Below are 22,519 nucleotides of genomic sequence, written 5' to 3' on the forward strand. Positions count from 1 at the left end.
AGACGCGCCGGCGTTCGGTACCATCTAGTGGCAATCTTGTAAGCGTTCTCCTGGACCGCTACGTTTAGGGAGCATCTGTGAGCGTAATCGTGTATCACCTCCCATTGGTCCGCCGAGAGGGGAGAGCCAATGTCTCTATTCCAGGCTATTTGCGCGGAAGTCGGGGGTGCAGACAGACTCGAGGATAAGAGCGCATATATAATAGAAATTAGGTGTCTCTGCGTCGTTTTCAGGTGGCATAGGGACTCGAACTGTGTGAGCTGCCTGGACCAGCAGGACTGGTCGGCATGGCTCGTTAGAAAGTGGCGAATTTGTCGAAAGGACCAGAAAGTGAAAGAGGATGAATTCGAGATAGCTACCAGGGCATCAAATGAGAGGGGGGCACCCCGAGAGTAGAAGTGGAGAGCCAAGACATCGTCATGGGGCCATTCCCGGATCAAGAAGGAACGCGCCTCACCCGGGGGGAAGGCCGGATTGCCCCTTAGGGGAGTCAGCGGCCCCGGGACCGAGGCAGGTAAGCCGGCTTTTAACGCCTGTCTAAAAGCAGAGAGGGAGGGAAAAATTAAAGGGTGCGAGCGGAGTTCTTGTGGCCAATGCTCGGGGGAAAGCCAGGGGAGTTGGTTCAAAGGGGTCACTGAAGCCGAAAACTCTGAGGCTATCCAGGTTTTCCCGGGATCGCGGATGCTCCAATCTACCAGTCTTGTTAGGTGGCTAGCTAAGTAGTATCGTCGGAGATCTGGGAGACCAATACCCCCAAGTCTCTTCCGCCGAGTGAGCGTAGAATATTTTATTCGAGGGGGCGAGTCCCTCCAAATGAACGCAGAGCAAACCTTGCGATAGGTAGCAAAGAAGACGGGGGGGAGGTGAATTGGGATAGTTTGCATTAAATAAAGGAGCCTTGGCAGGACGATCATTTTAACTAGTGCGGAGCGACCAAACCAAGAGACATTAAGTCCCATCCAATCCTTAAGATGGGACTGAACCCTTGCAATAGCCACCTGGAAATTGGCTGCGTACAAGTCCGTTAGTTTAGAAGTAATCTTAATTCCCAAGTATGTAATAGCCTCCTCCTCCCACCTAAAGGGGAAGACTTCCTGGCAATGGGCCACTTCCGAGGCAGGGAGGGTAACGTTCAGGGCTTGGGACTTAGTATAATTGATCTTCAGATTAGAAAGGGTATGGAAGTGTTCCAGCTCCTTCAAAAGGTTGGGCAAGGTTGTGCGAGGCGATCGTAGAGATAACAACACGTCATCTGCGAATGCGGCGACTTTGAACTCCCGGTCCCTCACTGATATACCCTCAATATCAGTATTGGATCTAATGCTATTAAGTAGGGGCTCCAGGGTCATGATGTAGATTAAGGGGGATAGGGGGCATCCCTGGCGCGTGCCATTGCTGATAGAGAAGGCATTCGACAGGTGGCCATTAACCCTCACTCGTGCCGAAGGGTTGGAGTATAGGGACATCACAAAGGCAAGCATACGGGGCGCCAGACCGACAGCTACTAGCGTCTCCCGCATGTAATCCCAGGCCACTCTGTCGAATGCCTTCTCAGCGTCCAGCGATAGAAGGAAACCCTTTGAGGAGGAGGACGTAAGCCAATGGTGTATATTAAGGGTACGGATCGTGTTATCCCTCGCCTCCCTGCCCGGGACAAATCCTACCTGGTCAGGAGAAATAATCTCAGGGATCAAAGGAAGGAGCCTGTTCGCCAGCATTTTTGCAAAAATCTTTATGTCTACATTCAGGAGTGATATGGGCCGATAATTGGAGACATGGGACGGGTCCTTCCCCTCTTTTGGGATAACGGCGATATGCGCCAAAAGCATATCGCGAGGCAGCGTCTGAGGGTCCGAAAGCGTATTAAGGGTCGCAAGGGGTTTAGGGGCTAGCGCATCCAGGAAAAGTTTGTAGTATTGGAGCGTGAATCCGTCCGGGCCAGGGCTCTTGCCGGGTTTCATTTGTTTAATTGCCAGATCCAGCTCAGCCCTGGTGAGCGGAGTTTCCATGGCTTGAGCTTGTTGGGAAGATATTGGCGTCGGGGAGTTGCGCGAGAGGAATTGCCTAATAAGTTCCAACCGAGTGTTAGACGAGGCTGAACCAGAATGGGGCCGGGATAAGTTATATAGATTGGAGTAAAAGGCTTCAAACTCGGTAGCCATATCCTCATTTTTATTCAAAAGTGATCCACGAGCGTTCCTCAAGTGGTGTATAGTAGACGAGGTTTTAGAAGCCTGGACCGCGCGGGCCAGAAGGCGGCCGCTCTTGTTACCCTGCTTGTAAAACACCTTTTGACCCAGTACGTAGCGGCGCCTAGTTCGCTTGTTCAGTTCCTCTAGAAGGAGCGCACGTGCCTGAAGTAGCTCTTGCAAGGTGGACTGGGCTCGCGATTGTTTGTGAACATTTTCCCCAATAAGTCTTTTATTAACAATTGGTTTTATTTTCCCTGCTTACTTCAATATTATTATTTTTTTATTTAAGGGAATTTTCTCCTAACTTCCAGTACACATCATAGTCATTCACTGCATATTCCATCCACTTTTATTGGAGAAGAACAATTGTTAATAAACATGCCCTCATCTGAGAGATTTATATGTAGTGAATATAAAAAAAGTATGTAGCGCTACCTTTTAAACAAAAATAGAAATATTAAATAAACCACCTAATCAGTGACACAAATCAATATACTGTACATATATAGATATAAATAAATGTGCAAATCTAAAAACTGTGCATCAATAAATAGATGGTGCAAAAATATCCAATAGTGGATATCAAGTTATTGAACAGCACTGGATTATTTTTGAACACTTGAATTGCACATGGACTTTCTTCTTTTTTGCTATTTTGCACTGTGATTGTGTCACATAGTTTTTGCGATATTTGCACATCTTATGATATTGGACTAACCACCCATGTTATATGCAATTTTGCACTTTAGTCATTGCGATATTTTTGCACCATTGTGTTTGCACATTTATCTATTTATTGATGCACAGTTTTAAGATTTGCACATTTATTTATATCTATATATGTATAGTATATTGATTTGTGTCACTGATTAGGTGGTTTATTTAATATCTCTATTTTTGTTTAAAAGGTAGCGCTACATACTTTTTTTATATTTTGCTAGATAGTGTGGAGATCATTATTTATGTTAGCAGCTTCCTTTAGTTCTATTTATATTAGTTAGTTTCGTTTAGGGTTGTTGATTTGGGGTTGTGCGCACTAGTACCTTATCTATAATATGTAGTGAATAGCTGTGATATGTGCAGGACAGATTGCACCTTGTTAAATGGACACCTAAGAAAACAAGCAGTGCTTGACAAGATTAATTGCAAACATTAAAAACATCATGACCCTTATTTTTAAATCTTTTCTCTACCACCTCAAACTTCTGAACATCCTGGCTTTTTGTATTATTTTCTGTATGTTTTAATTGTTTTTTAACGTTTAAAAAGGTTCTGTATAGGACCCCGCAGAAAAAAAGCAACTGCATTTCAGGGGCCTAACAAACTTCCCCTTCATCATGATTCAGGTCTGTTTTCATGGACTCAGATAAACAGATATCAGACAAATCTGTGGTTTTGCCAGTGTTAATGAGCACATCAAAGGACATCAAAGGACCTGAGTCTTTTTGGCCCCTGAAATGCATTGTTTTTTTTTCTGCTATGAACCAGTTTTATTAATTAAAGCTTTGGTTGCATGTCTGGTGCTCTCATTAGACTGTATATAGAGATTTCCTCTCACTTCCTGATGCATCTTCAGAATGGAAATTAAATTGAAATCTTCCATTTTGGTACGCAGACAGCAAAAAACAAAGCGTAATGGGTACATTAAAAAAAAAAAAAAGCGAGAAAGCTTGAACATTTCATGCTTATTTAGTTATATCTTTATTTCTTTTTTTTTTTTTTATAACTATTTAGTCTACTCTCCTGCTGTTAATAGGCTAAACTCAAGTGAGCTGAGGATGGTGAAAATTATTATTTTTAAAGAATTATTCCCAGGCACGTTATGAAGATAACAACATCTCTATTACATATCTCATATTTCAGCTTCACTTGTTATTCTCAGCTCTCACCTCTGTTTTACACAAACTACTTCTCAATGGTGACTGGTGATAAACTTTTTTGGGGGGTGGCAAACAATCCCTCCCCAGGTCCGCACTCCCGCATCCACTGCTGTGGATTCCCAGGTGTTCCATCAGATTACCGCTACCTTTCAGATCATGAAGTGTTTGGAATGCATAGCACATGTGCAGTAAGTATTGTTTGGTGGGAATGTCAATTCCGATACACGATCTGAAGGGTAACTGTAATCTGATAGAACACCAGCTTCCTCGGCTTCTCGTCCCAGCCAACCCAATCTGCAACCTGTCCTGATTGGCCTGAAGTAGAAGCTGGAAGACAATAGCAAGTATTGATTTGCTAGTGTCACAAGTAGGTGGGTTCAGGGCGGAGTGCTCTGCTCCCCGATCCCACCCTTTTTCAAGTCAATTAGAGCCTCAGGCTCTAATCATATGGCTTGAGAAAAAAAAACTCATAAAAACCTTGAGTCCAGCGCCCTGCTTGCATCCCTGCATTCAAACTAGGGAATGGCACACTAACTGGGGGGAGCAGCGCCCTGCACCCCTTATGGACCGGACGCTCCTGCTACTTCATGAGCCAAATAATCTCATTGTTATACTTAGTAGTAGACAACTGGAGGTGAATGTCATTTTCCTTCGATTTCCCTTCTAAATGTTTTTTTTATTTGTCTGAATTTCTCACTTCCTGCTTCTCCTCAGTAAACTTCACACCATCATCTGAGCGGTGCTTAGTCAGCCAGCACAGCTTACTGAGGAGGAACAGGAAGTGAGAAATTCAGACAAAGAAAACAAAGAAAAAAACATTTAGAAGGGAAATTGAAGGAAAAGGTAAGTGAACCAACAATGCACTAGCTTAAAGGAACCTATTTAGAAAATAAAAAACGAACCTTTACAACTCCTTTAACTACAACTAATTCTACCATGACCTGGGTAAATGAGATGCTCCACAGACATTATTTTTGTATAGTGGCTTCTCATAAGCAGTGCTTTCAAAGCAGGGTTATTTAGTAACACCTTGTTATAGTCACAATAAAATTATGTACCTTCAATTTATTGTATGCACAAACATATTTGCCAATAGCGGGAAGTAAATATCCAAGTTTCTGAAAATGAACAACATATGTTAGTGTTGAATATATCCAACACTATTAACAAAGAAAAGCATTGTAATAGTACAGGGTTATGACAGTTTGTTTGGCAAGTAGAGCTTTTGAAATGAATGGAGCTAATTTAGTAAATGAATAGAGACTGTTTAGTGAATGCCTTAGTTTAGTAAAATAATGACACTGTGTTCACTTCAATCACGCAATCACAATTAAGCCGGCCATACATGGATCAAAATTTGGTCAGTTCAGCAGGGATCGGCTAAATTCCGTTCCATGTATGGGCTAGCTGGTTGTACATAAGTTGATCTATCAATTGCTTTGTGTATAGTCTGTTGTCTTTTCCAGAATGATTAGTGCCACCAGCTCCACACCCGGCAGAACACAAAAGCTCTGCTGCAGTGATTGCCCCATCCACACTGAGTGTGTGGATGGGGAATCTGATCTTTTCTTGTTTAACCCACTGGTTGAAGGAAAAAAAAATATTAGTGTATGGGCTGCCTAAAATAATCCTGTGTATTAAATGTAAACACAATTTTTCCTTACTCACTTTGCTATGTAAACAGCCTCTCTATATCTTTAGTACAGTAACCTTGTAAAAGTGAGGCTTTTTTCATGAAACAAATTCAGGATAACATTGCTTTTAAAGGTAAAATTAAATATGCAATATATCCGTAGATGACAAAAATGTAATACAATTTTGTAACAAAATCAACAAAATGTGTGTAACCAAAAACAGTTCTATACCATAAGATATATGGAACCTACAACCCATTCTATATTCCAATCGTAAAATTAGAGGTGACATAACAACATGATTTAGTGTTTGAACAGTTGTACTGGATTTCACTTACCCATTCAATGCATTACCCAGATTCATATTGAACTAAATTAAGAATAGAACACTCTATCTTGTCTTGATGACAAATTAAACAAATAAATAACAAAAAACAATTGTTTATTTTAATTTTAAATTCTATGTTACCTGATTTATATTATTATTATGTTTCGGCTGTTCTGACTAGACTGGTGGACTGGCTTTATTGCTCGGAAACCAAACAATGGGTAAAAATAGAACAAGGGTTAAATCAACTGGATTTAAAGGTGTTACCATGGTTAGATCTGTCTGGTAGCAATTTAAATCAAGAGTTGAAAGAGTCTATGCCTTCCCTCACATCCCATGTGTTGAATATATGGGGAAAAACAGCTATTAAATTGGAACTCTCTTCTTATGAAGGACCTATGACACCTTTATTTGGCAACCCTTTTTTTCCACCGGCATTAAATAGGACAAGTTTTCTTATATGGAATAGGGAATCCCATTATAGACTGAGCAATATTCTATGCCAGGGGACAATTCCGTCCTTATTAAATCTATTTTCTACACAGCGACCATCACCTATGCAAATGTTGGAGTTTTGGCAGTTGCGATCATTTTGGTGTACAATTCATTCAAATAAGTCTCTGGGTAGAGATTTAACAGAACTTGAAACTCTCTTGATACAAGATCAGAAACCAAAGCATGTTATATCAGTACTATATAAGATGTTTATTATTAAAAATCACCCGGAGCCCCCAGAATATATAAATAAATGGGTTAATGAGATCAACGCTCAGATTGCGGTTGGGGAATGGGAGAAGGCATTTAGCTTCACTCACTGTTTATCACCGTCGATTAAAGCACAAGAAACGAATTATAAATTGCTCTCAAGATGGTACTGGAGTCCAGTGACACTCCATCGTATATACCCAGAAAAATCAGATATGTGTTGGCGGTGCCATAGAGACAAGGGTACATTGCTCCACATCTGGTGGGAATGCCCCCTAATTTTTAGATTTTGGGAAAAGCTTATGCAATTATATACAACAATCACTGGGGAGGTAATTCCAAATACATCACAAGTCACCCTTCTTTCTATGTTACCAAGAACATATAAAAACGTTAAAAAGAATCTTCTGGGATACTGGTTGACTGCGGCAAGAACTGTGATACCGCGGCACTGGCGATCATCCCAGTCCCCTACGATAAATGAATGGGCTTTAGAAATGGATAACATAGAGAGAATGGAGATACTCTTAGCTCAAGAATTAGATACATATGAAAGGTGTCTCTTGGTCTGGACTCCCTGGAGTCAGCATAGGAAATTGGTAAAGGACTGAGGAACTAGGAGGGAAGAGGGGGGAGGGAGGGTCTTGCGGAGGAGAGAGGAGTGAGAGGTGGAGGAGGGGGAGAAATCAGATATACATTTTTTCCCCTTTTCCCCCCCTTTTTTTTTTTTTTTTTTTTATTTTTTTTTTTTTAGGGAGGGAGGGAAGAGGAAATAAAATAATAAATGTGATCATTATGTATGTAAGTAATATATATTCATATGTATGAAATTGCTTAATTATGTACAATGCTTTATAATAATTGAAAATAAAAACAGAATTAAAGAAATTCTATGTTACCGTTACTGATTTTGCCAGACAATTAGGGTCATCTGCATTAGGATTAACTGGACAATCGGTACCTATAATATAATGCAACATAGACATAGTTTATTTCTCCTTGAAGACAATCTAGCAATATAATACAAATCTTATTTAATGATTAATAGGGCTTAACACCATTACTCTCACCATCAGTCGTCTGAGCTTTGGTAGCGACGGCAAACAGTGCAAAAAGCAGGATAACCTTCATTGTACTGATTGCTGATTTCAACTCAGTGGGTGGTTGTTGTACATCTCAGCTCCTCTTTTATACTTGTTAAAGTCAGTGACATCATTAAACACATGACATTGACACTGGCACATGTCCTAGACATCTCTTTCATGATCGTGAAACATCCAATCAGATCTGTTGGCAGCAGTTAAGAAAACAAAGCGTGCTTGCCAAGATTACATTTAGGCTTTCAAAGACAAGTCTTTTTAGTTTTAATTTTGCTTCCTACCATCTCATCTTTCTGCACATCATGGCCTTTGTACGATTTATTTGCATTTTATTATTATGTTTTTAAGTGTTAAGAATTTTCTGTACCAGGCTAAACCATTTGTCTTGGCACTTTCCTTTTTAATCCAACTAGACTTTGTTTTTTTTTGTTTTTTTCCAATTCTATTTTTATTTTCAATTATTATAAAGCATTACACACAGTTAAACAATATTCAAACATATGTATTTACTTACATGCATAATAATCACATTTATTATTTTATTTCCTCTACCCTCCCTCCCCAGAAGAGAAAAAAAAAAAAAAAAAAAAAAACACACACACAGAGATGAGGAAAGGGGGATACTGTATATCTAACCTCTCCCCCCTCCCCCGCTTCTCTCTCCTCTACAGATCCCTCCTTCCCCCCTCCCTTCTCCTAGTTCCTTAATCTTTTACCAATTTCCTATGTTGTCTCCATGGAGTCCAAACCAAGAGGCACCTTTCATATGTATCTAATTCTTGTGCTAAGAGTATCTCCATTCTCTCTATATTATCCATTTCTAGAGCCCATTCATTTATCGTAGGCGACTGGGTTGATCGCCAGTGCCGCGGTATCACAGTTCTTGCCGCCGTCAACCAGTATCCTAGTAGATTCTTTTTAACATTTTTATATGTTCTTGGTAACATAGAGAGGAGGGTGATTTGTAGTGTATTCGGGATTGCCTCCCCAGTGACTGTTGTATATAATTGCATAAGCTTTTCCCAAAATCAAAAAATTAGGGGGCATCCCCACCAGATGTGGAGCAATGTGCCCTTGTCTCTATGGCACCGCCAACATATATCCGATTTTTCTCGGTATATACGGTGAAGTGTCACTGGGCTCCAGTACCATCTTGAGAGCAATTTGTAATTCGTCTCTTGTGCTTTAATCGACGGTGATAAACAGTGAGAAAAATTAAATGCCTTCTCCCATTCCCCAACCTCAATTTGAGCGTTAATCTCATTAACCCATTTACTTATGTATTCTGGGGGCTCCGGGTGATTTTTAATAATAAACATCTTATACAGTACTGATATAACATGATTTGGTTTTTGATCTTGTGTCAGGATAGTTTCAAGTTGTGTTAAATCTCTACCCAGAGATTTACTTGATCGAATTGTACACCAGAATGACCGCAACTGCCAAAACTCCAACATTTGCATAGGTGATGGTCGCTGAGTAGGGAATAGATTTAATAAAGACGGAATTGTCCCCTGACATAAAATATTACTCAGTCTATAATGGGATTCCCTATTCCATATAAGAAAACTTGTCCTATTTAATGCCGGTGGAAATAAAGGGTTGCCAAATAGAGATGTCATAGGTCCTACATAAGAAGAAAGTTCCAATTTTATAACTGTTTTGCCCCATACATTCAACACATGAGATGTGAGGGAAGGCATAGATTCTAACAACTCACGATTTAAATTGCTACCAGACAAGTCTATCCATGGCAATGCCTTTAAATCCAGTTGATTCAACCCTTGTTCTATTTTTACCCATTGTTTGGTTTCCAGACAATAAAACCAGTCCACCAGTCTAGTCAGAACAGCCGAAACATAGTAGTAGTATAGATCAGGTGCACCCACACCTCCTTTCGTTTTTGGTAATGATAATAATTTCTTTTGTAATCTTGGTTTTTTATGTCCCCAAATAAATTTTGTAAAAGCCGAATGTAAAGTGGAAAAAAAAGATCTGGGGACATCAATTGGGATAGTTTGAAAAAAATACAAAAACCGCGGTATTATATCCATTTTTAATATATTAATTCTCCCAAACCATGAAAATTGCTTAACATCATATTTTTTTAGATCTTGTAGGGTACGTTGCAGGAGAGGAACATAGTTCATTGAGTATAAATGATTTGAATCCGGGGTGATTTTAACACCTAAATATTTTACAGCTGTAGAACAAATCCTAAACTTAAAATTAGCTCTCAACATTGTAACCTGTTCGGGTACGAGCGACACATTAAGGATTTCTGATTTTGATATATTTACCTTAAAATTACTCAGTTTCCCAAACCGCTCGAATTCAGACAAAACAGAGGGAATTGCAATGTGTGGATTAGTGATATAAAGTAATAGATCATCGGCAAACAGAGCCATTTTTATTTCCCTCTGTTCTATCCGAACACCAGAAATGGAAGAGTTCTGTCTAATAGCCGTCGCTAAATATTCCATTACTATAACATAGAGCAAAGGGGATAACGGGCATCCCTGACGGGTACCATTTTGTATATTAAAACTTGTTGTCAATGAACCATTAATTTTTATTCTAGCTACCGGTTTAGTATATAATGCCATGATCTTATGGAATATATTTGACCCCAGTCCTATTTGCATTAAAGAATGTTTAAGGAAGGGCCATCCCACCCGATCAAATGCCTTTTCTGCATCAACTGAGAGAAGGCATACTGGAATTTTAGCCCTTTGTGCATAGTTCATCAACAAAAAAGTTTTAATCGTGTTATCGCGTGCTTCTCTACTTTGAATAAATCCTACCTGATCTGTATGTATTAAGCTTGGAAGCAATGGTTGAAGACGGAGTGCAATCAGTTTTGCATATATCTTTAAATCTATCCCAATCAATGATATGGGTCGAAAACTAGAACAAAGTGTCAAATCCTTTTCTGGTTTGGGAATCAAAGTTATATGAGATTCCAGAGTCTGTGTTGAAAATTGGTTCGTGAAGGAGATAGAGTTAAACACTTGAAGCATAAACGGAGCTATATGTTCTTTAAATGTCTTATAGAATTTTGATGTAAACCCGTCAGGGCCTGGACTCTTATTTGTTGGAGTATTGGCAATTACTTCTAGTAGCTCTTCAAGTGAAAATGGAGAATCCAAAGATTCCCCAGTAGCACTATCTATTGTCGGAATAGCGTTTTCCCTTACATATCCCCCCATAATATTGTCTCCAATTCCCTCATCCTCCCCTAATGATGATGGGGTCAAATTATAGAGGGCTGAGAAGTATTCCCTAAAAGTTTGTTGAAGCTCACGTGGGTCAGATGTCAATTCCCCTGATGATTTTTTTATACTTGGTATAAAAGTCTGTGGTTGACGTGGATGTAACATATCAGCCAACATTTTCCCACACTTATTCTCAGATCTATATCTTCCCACTGCACGTCTTTGTTGGTATGAGCTCTGAGATGATTTGAATAACTGTAATAAAGATATCCTTGTAGAGAAAATATTGGCTGATATATCTGGAGAACAGTGGGTTTTATGTCGAGTTTCCAAAGAATGGAGCTTCAATAACGTATTTTCGATAATTTTTGATTTTTCTTTTTTAAGACGAGAACCATGTTGAATGAACACCCCTCGTATTACTGCCTTTAAGGCCTCCCATTTCAAGGGTAAGGCAGTTTCATCCTGTTCATGGTCGGAGATAAAATTATCAATCGCCTCTGTAATTGCTTTATGACAGATTTGATCTTGCATAAGTGTATCATTCAAACGCCACGACCAATTAGTACCCTGAGTCTGAGGGGGTACTATTGTTAAGAATACTGGTGAATGGTCGGACCAAATAAATGACCCGATTTCTATAGAGGGGTTCCATTCCAATAACTTAGGACCAGTTAAAAAAAAGTCTATTCTACTATATGTTTTATGCGCTAAAGAAAAATATGTATAGTTACGATCTTTAGGGTTTAGGGTTCGCCATAGATCCATCAACCTATGTTCAAAAAGTTTGTTTTTAAGTGCCCGCAAACGAGAATATGAAATATTTGATCGTTGAGCTGACGTATCTAGTGAAGGGTCCAGTACTAAGTTAAAATCTCCTCCCACGATAACCGTACCTTCTGCAAAATCTGCTAGAAGGCCTAGATAACTCACAATTGTCTTAGTTTGGTCACAATTTGGAATATAAAAGTTTGCAATCGTGAAAATTTTATCCCACAGTCGGATTTTAAGAAACAGATATCTTCCATTTAGATCAGCTCTATATTCCAAATTCTGAACTGGTAAGCGCTTGTGAAAAGCAATAGAGACCCCTCTTGATTTTGAACTCGACATAGTGCTATGAAACCATTGCGAATAGTGTTTACGAGAACACACAGGAATATTATCACTTCGAAAGTGGGTCTCTTGAAAAAGTATAATATCTACCTTAGCTTTATGCAAACTATATAAAATCTGACCTCTTTTTGATTTATTATTAAGACCTTTAATATTGTAGGTACATAATTTTAGTGATACTGGCGAGGAAAAAATCGCTGCCATATCAAATTCTGAGTGGACCAAAGAAAACGGAAGAAGGATGGAAAAAGAAACAGGAGGGAAGAGAGAGAGAAAAAAAATAAAAAAAAATAAAGGAAAAAACCCCCACACCCCCGGCGCAAAAATTACAGAGTTGTACTCTCTAAAATTGGAGAAGCTCCTTCTCCCCGATTCCCAAGTTACCCAGGGGAACGTTAACTAAATTACCCCAAAAAAATAAAAAATAAATAAACACCCCACCCAATATGGGATCTATCCCAAAAAAAAAACACCAGACCCTACCTGAGGGACGGTGATTCCTATAAGGGGAAAGAGTTATGGAGCACTTAAGGAGGCTCTGTGCAGTAACAATGGGCATCCATAAACAAATATAATAATAATCCAAGAAAAGACAATTCTCAATTCACTATTAAATTAAATAGCTATTACTCAAGTGACACTTGAATTCGCCAGCTGTTTTACTCTGCCTAATTAAATTTTGGATTTTCTGATTGATTGTTTCTATTATCCTCCCGGGGTTCCGGTCTTCTAAACTGTGTATAAGTCTTGGGCCAAGTTATTAATGGAAGGTCATATAAACCCAAGGCAGTTTGTATAGCGGGAATATCAGAGGGATCACGTAAATTTAGCCACCTGCCCTCTTTCTTAATTTGTAGCTGAAAAGGGAAATTCCACCTATATACAATGTTACGATCTTGCAGCATTTTTAATAGAGGCCTTAACGCCTTCCTCTTCTCCAGAGTAAATTGACATAGATCTTGTAACAATTGTATATTTGCTCCATTAACATTAATTCGTCCCCTCTCTCTTGCCCTTCTCATAATCTCCTCCTTATCCTTATAAAAATGTACTCGACATATTATGTCTCTTGGTTTATCTGGATCTAGTTTACGTGGTCCCACTGTCCGATGTACTCTATCAAGTTCAAAATTTGATTCCTCTGGTTTCCCCAGCAGTGAGGTAAAAATGTGGTTAACTGTTATAACAAGCTCTTCATTTCTAACTGATTCTGGCAGTCCCCTAATCCTAATATTATTTCTTCTATTACGATTGTCTTGGTCCTCCCATAATTGAAATAGTGTATGAATATGAGACTCCTGGGTATCTATACGCTGTTCATGAGATTGTACACGATCCCCTAATCTGTCTACAGAACGTTCGACTTCTGTTATTTTCTCCCCAGTTGCCTGTAGTTCTTTATGTACAGATTGAATCTCCTTGTGGAAACCATGTTCTAGACGCTGGATAAAAGCTTCCATTTCATGGCGAGTGGGCAGTGCTCTTAAGTAGGTCCGAACATCCCCCACTTCTGGTCCCAACTCATCACCCATTATGTCACCTTTTGGGTTCCCATCTATATTCTCATTATCCACTATATTTACTGGAATATATCCCCCTAGCAACGGGGGGGATGGGGTTGAGTATTGAGGGCCATCCTCGAGTCCTCCCACATTCATATGCATATCTAATGCGCCTATATCTGAGGTATTAGGCACTTTGTTTATAACTACGGATTCTACAAACTCAATCGGTTCTTGTGACTCCAAAGCCGATTCCCATATGTTTTTTATGACATCTGCACTATCCATTTTTGATATCTGTAAATTTTTTACTGCCCCAGTGCTTAAAGAGCCCAATGGCCCTACAGATGGCACTGATGGTTTCATTATTGATACCACTGGTGTTAATATAGTTTTTTCTGCTTGTAATGATTGTATATGTGTATCCTGCATAACAACAGAAGCTGACATTCCCCTGTTGCTATCTATTGTTGTCTTCGATGTACGTGATCGTGTCCGGCCCCCTACCGGAAAAAACTCTGCTATCCCTTGTTGAGCGTTAGAGGGACCTATTAATGAATGGTTAGATGTATTCCCTAGTGTACCCTTATTGCACAACACCGGACTTGCCGGTTTACATACTGTATTATACTCTCCTCTCCTCTTCCTCCGTCCCATGGGTATTCCCAGTGGTCTCTGCTTTAAAGTCCTATTAAAAGACAGTTTATACACGTAATCTACCTTCTGGTTCAACCAGTGTTATCAAATGCCAACCTCCCAATGATAGTAATTTATGAGCACTTCTATTGTCAAAACAGGAATATCAATATTTTTGACATTACCCGCTAAATCTATGATATTCTTATTATCTGAAGTATCGACAATATAAACAGTTTTAACGATATCAGCAATTTGACACTAACAAAAAAAATTAACAATATCTAAATTTCAGTCAGTATCAACAATATCAATACTTTAGCAGCATAAATTATTTCTCATCCATGACACTTCAGCAGCATCACTAATTAAACAGCGTCAACTGCAATAGCAATAATCAGTAGTTTAGTGATATCAGCAGTTGAATGATAACAGCAGTTAAACGCTATCAACAATTTGAACAATGTCAATAGTTGAACAATGTCAGCGATTGAGCGATGTCTGCCGTTAAGCAATTTTAACAGCTGAACAATGTCAGCGATCAAGCAATATCAACAATCAAGCAGTGACAGCAGTTGGGCAACAACAACAGTCCAGCATTGGCAGCAGTTAAACGATGGCAGCAGTTGAGCAATGTCGACACTTAAGCAACGTCAGTAGTTGGACACTGTCAGCAACTAAATTCTGTCACCAGTTGAGCACTGTCACCAGTTGAACACTGTCACCAGTTGAACACTGTCACTAGTTGAGCACTGTCATCAGTTAAACTCTTGTCAGCATTTAAACAATTTCAGCAATTGAGTGATATCAGCAATTAAACAATTTCAGCAATTAAGCGATATCTGCAGTTTGGCAATTTCAACAGTTGGGCAATGTCTGCAGTTGAAAGATTTCAGCGATCAAGTGATATCTGCAGTTGCGCAATTTCAGCAGTTGAGCATTGTCTGCAGTTGAACGATTTAAATAATTAAGTAATTTCAACAGTTAAGTGTTTTCAGAAAATAAGCGATTTCAATAATTGAGCGATTTTAGTAGTTAAACGATTTCTGCAGCTAAACGATATCAGTAACTTGGCAATGTCAGCAGCAGAGCCATATCAGTAATTGAGCCATATCAACAGTTGAGTCAGGTCAGCAATTGGGCCGTAGCAGCAGCTGATCAAATGACAGTAATTAAACATTGACTGCAGTTGAACAATATCAGTAGTTGATTGATGACGGTAAATAAGCAGTATCAGCTGTTAAGCAATAGTAGCATTTGGGCTGTATCAACAATTAGGCGGTATCAGTGATTGAGCAGTACCAGTAGTTAAGAAATGCCAGCAATTTCACACTTTCAGTAGATCTCTTGTTTAACATTAGCCGTTTAGATAGCGTTGATTCAACAGTTATCAGCAGTTCACGGTTCACAGTTGAAACTAGTTATAGCAGCGATAATAACACTATCCTTATTATTATCTATAATAATGTCAATTTGCAGATTTCAATTTTTAACGATGTTAATGATGGAAACAAGTCTGCGGTATCTGCAATAATAGTAAAAATAGTGTTTTTTAACTTTGTTGGCCACATCAGCAGTCTGTATCACCAATCACACCATCAGTCCAATACCACTGTCAGGAAACTCTTTTGGACTCTTTTGGAACATCTCGGGCGGTAACAAAATCAGCAGCATACACTACATCCAGTAACACCAGGCCCACCGATCCCACCAGTTTGATAGGGCAAGTCCATGTCTAAGTACAGAAAATAAACGAGGCAGTTCACACCAGTACAGCTAACAAAACCCACCGGACCAGACAACCTCCACTCACCACCCGCCGAATGTCCATAAGTCCTCACGCTCCATGTGAGCTCTCAGCCCAGGCGCTCTCAGCCGAACCCCCACAGGACCTCAGAGATCCCTCGTCCACCGGATCCGAACTCCAAGATCACAGGTGACACTGGTGGGGGGGGGCGGCGGTGGCGGCGGTGGCGGTGGGGCAGCGGCGGCAGCGGTAGTAACAGCGGTAGCACTGGCGAAATCAACAGCAGCGGTGGCGGTATTGGCGGTGCAGTGCGGTGCGGTGCATGGTGGCGTGCATGGCGGCGTTCAGCAGCAGCAGCAGCGGCGGTATCCAATAAGCCCAGCAGCGGCATCCAATACGACCATCAGCGGTATCCAATAAGCCCAGCCCAAGTCACTGCCAGAGCCCGGAGCACGTCTAGCACGCTCCCTCCTCCATGCTCAACCACTCCTCCTCCTCCTGATTTTTTGAATTTTAGACAACTAGACTTTGTTTTTATATTTTATAGGTAAAATACAACAGACGGTTCCAGAATAAGTACTCGGATAAATTGTTATATTAAATATTATAATATAATATTTTATAAAATTATATGGACAGTTTTAGAGAGATCCTGCTATATTGCATTCTTTAAATTGTCATGATCAGCAATGTACCTCATCATGCCCACCAGTCAGGTTCTCACTAATGTTAGTAGGACTAGATGTGCTTATTAAAACAACTAGGAAGAGTAGTTCAAAAATTAGTAATACATCAAACTTTGACCTAAAACCTAAAAACATATAAATCCATGAAAGTCCAGTTTTATTGAAAGAAGCACTTATTTTGGCTTCAGCACCTGGAATAGGAACATGGGTGGCTCTCATTAGTACATATAACACAAAACAGAGAGACAGTGGGAAATACCATCTTAAGCTGGGCATAGACGGTTCCAATGTCAGCTGGTTCCTACTGAATCAAACCATGTATAGCCAGGCTGAATATATCCATATTGATCTTGGGTACAACCAGCCTGTGGGATTTTACATGCAATTATTGTTAGCAGCTGTTATATCCATTAGCAATAATCACTGTGGAGGGGAGGATCTGTCCATGCTGGGAGAACACAAAGGCTCTGACTGTGTTGATGAGGGAATGGAGCAATCTTTTTTCCTGCAACCCATCTGGGAGGTATCTTAGCCAGTTACAGTCTGTGTAATGTTCACAGAGAATTCAATGCACTTGAGATGGCCTTGTGGTACGCCCGGCGGTCGGTTCGCGACAAATTTTGCTCGTTCGTGATTCGCCAAACCGGCGAACTTCTGCCGCTGTTCGTGGTGGCCATATTTGTTTACATTGTGAAGAACTATGGCCCACGACACATCCATCATGGGGTACAGGACAGCCAATTGAGACATTTCAGCACATGGACAATTGGACATACCTCCTACCTTATACATAGACCTGATTGGCGGCCGTTTTACATTCTGTCTTCTGTCAGTGTAGGGAAAGGACGCTGTGTGGAGCAGAAACAGTCAGTCTGGTTAGATTTGGGCTTACCGTTAACTTCTGTTTTCCTTGTGACACATCTAGGGGATGTCCCGTGGTAAATGGCCCCGTAAATGGGAGACTGACAACAGATCCACTTGAATGGATTTTATTTGCAAAAACTTAGATAATGAAACAGTCTCTTAAAGCGGTTCTCCACCCTAAAGTGGAAGTTCCGCTCATCTGATCCCTCCCCCCTCCGGTGCCACAATCTGCACCTTTTAGGGGGGAGGGTGGTGCAGTTACCTGGATAATCCAGGTATTTGCACCCATTTCTGGGACAGAAACACACAGTTCCCAGGACACAGCAGGGACCAGAAGAGATGTCCAGCGCGACTCGCACATGCGCAGTAGGGAACCGGGCAGTGAAGCCGCAACGATTCACTTCCCAATTCCCTGACAGAGGGGGCAGCAGAGAGACGAGCGATCGCTCATCATCTGCCGCCGACATCGCTAGACCCTGGGACAGGTAAGTGTGAATTTATTAAAAGTCAGCAGCTGCAATATTTGTAGCTGCTGGCTTTTAATATTTTTTTTTTTAAAGGTGCAGAACCGCTTTAAATTGGTATCAGAGGGTTGGTGAGGAAGTTCAGGTGCTCTTAGTGTCAAAGTCAAAAATGTTAAAGAACTTGCTTACTTTGACTGCATCCAGAGAATAGCCATTTGCAACTGGATGATCACTCAGGTTGGACAGTCCCTCTCTCGCAAGGCCTAGCAGCCAACAAGGTGCTTACTCAGGAACAAGTCTCTGCCACAGACGTTGTTTTAGAACATACAAGGTAATGTCTCTGCCACAAATGTTGTTTTTAGAAAAAGTAGGGAAACTAAGCTTGAAAATACTTGTAGGATACCTGGATCTCTCAGCCTGCTTGGCGATATCCACAAGACCCGATTCTCTCGGTTACTTCAGCCTTTCCAGACTCTTGCTAGGAAAACCAGCCCATACCTGGTGTTCCTCTGAAGAGTCTTTCCCTGGAATGCTTGAAGTACACTGGGTCTCTCCCGAACTGGAGACGGCACTCAACCACCTCAGAATCCTTCCTTTTGTTTCTTTGCCTCGGGGTAGCCCCGAGACATCAAAGTCAGGTAGATCCGCACCCCAGGCCATAGCCTTCCTGGGGGCTGGTCAGGAGGACCAGGACCATGAAGTCAGTACGTCATTTTGGATCAGAACCCCAAACCACGTGACGTCCGCATCTTAAATACCCTCTCCCAGAAAGCACAGCGAGAGCACCCCCCCCCCACTGGGTGGCCTCGGAGAGAGAGTAACTTAAGCATATAACCAGACCATAGTTCCATGCCTGCCAGAAGAGACCATGCCCCTTGTGGCCAGGCTGAACATCTCATGGTCCAGTCAGACTGATGCTGAAGTCTAATTTAGACAATTGTACCCAAACCAAACTGCAGTTTAGGCAAACTTTAACTTTGGAAAAACACATAGCGCGTGCTCTTCAGAAGCCGATGCTACATTTATGTCCCTTTAAATTTACCGCCGTGCCGGTCGGGACCTCCATGAGTCAGATTGTAGGTTCCGCAGACTCGATCACCGCGGGGATATCCGCGATAGTCTCTTGGGGAGGAAGAACAGAGAGATGCTAATGTAAACAAGCATCTCCCTATTCTGCCTAGTGACAGTGTCACTCATCTCTGATCCCTGTCATCGGGAGCAGAGATCAGTGACATGTCACACATAGCCACTCCCCCCACAGTTAGAAACGTGCCCCAGGACATACTTAACCCCTACACTGCCACCTAGTGGTTAACCCCTTCACTGCCAGTGTCAATGTGTCAAATGTGTCAAAAATGTCCCATGTGTCCGCCATAATGTCGCAGTCACGATAAAAATTGCTGATCGCCTGCCATTACTAGTAAAAAAATTAATTATTAATAAAAATGCCATAAAGCTATCACCAATTTTGTAAATGCTATAACTTTTGCGCATACCAATCAAACGCTTATTGCAATTTTTTTTACCAAAAATATGTAGAAGAATACATATTGGCCTAAACTGAGAAAAAAACGTTTTTTATATATTTTTGGGGGATATTTATTATAGCAAATTGTAAAAAATAATGCATTTTTTTCACAATTGTCACTCTTTTTTTGCTTATAGCGCAAAAAATAAAAACAGCAGGGATGATCAAATACCACCAAAAGAAAGCTCTATTTGTGGGGGAAAAAATAATGTAAATTTTATTTGGGAGCCACGTTGCATGACCACGCAATTGTCAGTTAAAATGACGCAGTGCTGAATCGCAAAAAGTGCTCTGGTCTTTGGCCATCAGCATGGTCCGGGGCTTAAGTGGTTAATATCCTGTTTAATGAATACTGATAACATACTTACATCCACCAGAAATACAGGTACTCGCGAATTACAAAGACCCTCTAAGCAGACCAGATTATCAGATGGGTGAAAACTCTATACTGCCAAGTATTTGTCTCTTGCGTATTCTATTTAAAGGGGTTAAAGCAGGGTTCCACCCTCAAGTGGAACTTCTGCTCATCGGAACCCTCCCCCCCTCCGGTGTCACATTTGACACCCTTCAGGAGGGAGGGGGTGCAGATACCTGTCTAAGACAGGTATTTTCACCCACTTGGGGGCATAGACTCTCACGGGAGTCTATGCTGTTTCCTGTCCCGCCGCGCTATCTGCTGGGATACACACGGGTCCCAGAGACAGCACGGACCATTCCCATTGCCCTGCGCGACTTGCAAATGCACAGTAGGGAACCGGGAAGTGAAGCTGCAACACTTCACTTCCTGATTCCCTCATCGAGAATGGCGGTGGCAGCAGCCGAGAGCTGAGCAATTGATCGGCCTCGGCTGCTGACATCGCTGGACCTTGGGACAGGTGAGTGTCCATTTATTAAAAGTCAGCAGCTGTAGTATTTATAGCTGCTGGCTTTTAATAGTTTTTTTGTAGATGGAATTCCTCTTTAAGGGGAAAATCACATCCTGTAATATGGCGCACAGAGACACCAGGTCCCTTTTCATGGCATTGAACTATGGTCACTGTTGTGGAAATTAATGTACGCTATGTGCAATCAACTTCACTTGCATTAATATACGCACTTTTCAGCTCTTTTGGATAATGCAATTGAGTGCACTCATGTTTACCAATTACAGTGGTGTGAAAAAGTGTTTGCCCCCTTCCTCATTTCCTGTTCCTTTGCATGTTTGTCACACTTAAAGAGGAGCTGCACCTAAAAAAAAAATATTAAAAGCCAGCAGCTACTAATATTGCAGCTGCTGACTTTTAATAATATCACACTTACCTGTCCCAGGTTCCAGCGATGTCGGCGGCAGATAACGAGCGATCGCTCGTCTCGCTGCAGCCACCGCCACCATCCTCTGTCAGGGAATCGGGAAGTGAAGCATGAGGGCTTCACTGCCCGGTTCCCTACTGCGCATGCGCGAGTTGCGCTGCGCTTCTCTTATGGTCCCCCGCTGTGTCTCTGGGAACTGTGTGTTTCCCAGAACACAACGGGGGGGGGGGGGGGAGCCATGCGGGGGGGGGGGGCGGAGCCATGCGGCGGTCTGGCCGGAAGTGGGTGCAGATACCTGGATTATCCAGGTAACTGCACCCCCCTCCCCCCGAAAGGTGCCGATTGTGGCACCGGAGGGGGGGAGGGATAATACTAGCGGAACTTCCCCTTTAGGGTGAAGAACCGCTTTAAGTGTTTCGGAACATCAAACCAATTTAAACAATAGTCAAGGACAATACAAGTAAACCCAAAATGCAATTTGTAAATGAAGGTGTTTATTATTAAAGGTGAAAAAAAATCCAAACCATCATGGCCCTGTGTGAAAAAGTGATTGCCCCCCTTGTTAAAACATACTATAACTGTGGTTGTCCACACCTGAGTTCAATTTCTCTAGCCACACCCAGGCCTGATTATTGCCACACCTGTTCACAATCAAGGCATCACTTAAATAGGAGCTGCTTGACACAGTAAGGTCCACCAGAAGATCCTTAAAAGCTACACATCATGCCGAGACCCAAAGAAATTCAGGAACAATTGAGAAAGAAAGTAATTGAGATCTATCAGTCTGGAAAGGGTTATAAAGCCATTTCCAAAGCTTTGGGAATCCAGCGAACCACAGTGAGAGCCATTATCCACAAATGGCGAAGACATGGAACAGTGGTGAACCTTCCCAGGAGTGGCCGGCCGCCCAAAATTACCCCAAGAGCGCAGCGACGACTCATCCAAGAGGTCACAAAAGACCCCACAACAACGTCCAAGGAACTGCAGGCCTCACTTGCCTCAGTTAAGGTCAGCGTTCATGCCTCCACCATCAGGAAAAGACTGGGCAAAAATGGCCTGCATGGCAGAGTTCCAAGGAGAAAACCACTGCTGAGCAAAAAGAACATCAAAGCTCGTCTCAATTTCTCCACAACACATCTTGATGATCCCCAGGACTTTTGGGACAACATTCTGTGGACCGATGAGACAAAAGTGGAACTCTTTGGAAGGTGTGTGTCCAAGTATATCTGGCGTAGAAGGAACACTGCATTTCATAAAAAGAACATTATACCAACAGTAAAATATGGTGGTGGTAGTGTAATGATCTGGGGCTGTTTTGCTGCTTCAGGACCTGGAAGACTTGCCGTGATAAAAGGAACTATGAATTCTGCTGTCTACCAAGAGAGCCTGAAGGAGAATGTCCGACCATCTGTTCGTGTACTCAAGCTAAAACGAACTTGGGTTCTGCAGCAGGACAATGATCCTAAACACACCAGCAAGTCCACCACCGAATGGCTGAAGAAAAACAAAATGAAGACTTTGGAGTGGCCTAGCCAAAGTCCTGACCTGAATCCTATTGAGATGTTGTGGTATGACCTTAAAAAGGCCGTTCATGCTCGAAAACCCTCTAATGTAACTGAATTAGGACAATTC

At 41.5% G+C, this 22,519-nt stretch overlaps 1 protein-coding gene across 1 annotated transcript in view; it reads right to left on the reverse strand.

Moving 5' to 3' along the window:
- LOC143927035 (ranaspumin-like) overlaps positions 1-7,923 on the reverse strand; it is a 70,558-nt gene extending 62,635 nt beyond the window's left edge. Inside the window, exons 1-3 of the mRNA XM_077451014.1 lie at positions 7,810-7,923; positions 7,639-7,700; positions 5,131-5,190 (exon numbers count right to left, since the gene is read on the reverse strand). Coding sequence (XP_077307140.1) covers positions 5,131-5,190; positions 7,639-7,700; positions 7,810-7,870 — 183 coding nt within the window. The 5' untranslated portion in view covers positions 7,871-7,923. The remainder of the gene's footprint in view (positions 1-5,130; positions 5,191-7,638; positions 7,701-7,809) is intronic.
- Positions 7,924-22,519: the final 14,596 nt, after the last annotated feature.

The sequence above is a fragment of the Lithobates pipiens genome, unplaced genomic scaffold, assembly GCF_037356315.1.
Source record: "Lithobates pipiens isolate NorthernLeopardFrog02 unplaced genomic scaffold, aLitPip1_a1.2 Scaffold_23, whole genome shotgun sequence".
NCBI classification, from domain to species: domain Eukaryota; kingdom Metazoa; phylum Chordata; class Amphibia; order Anura; family Ranidae; genus Lithobates; species Lithobates pipiens.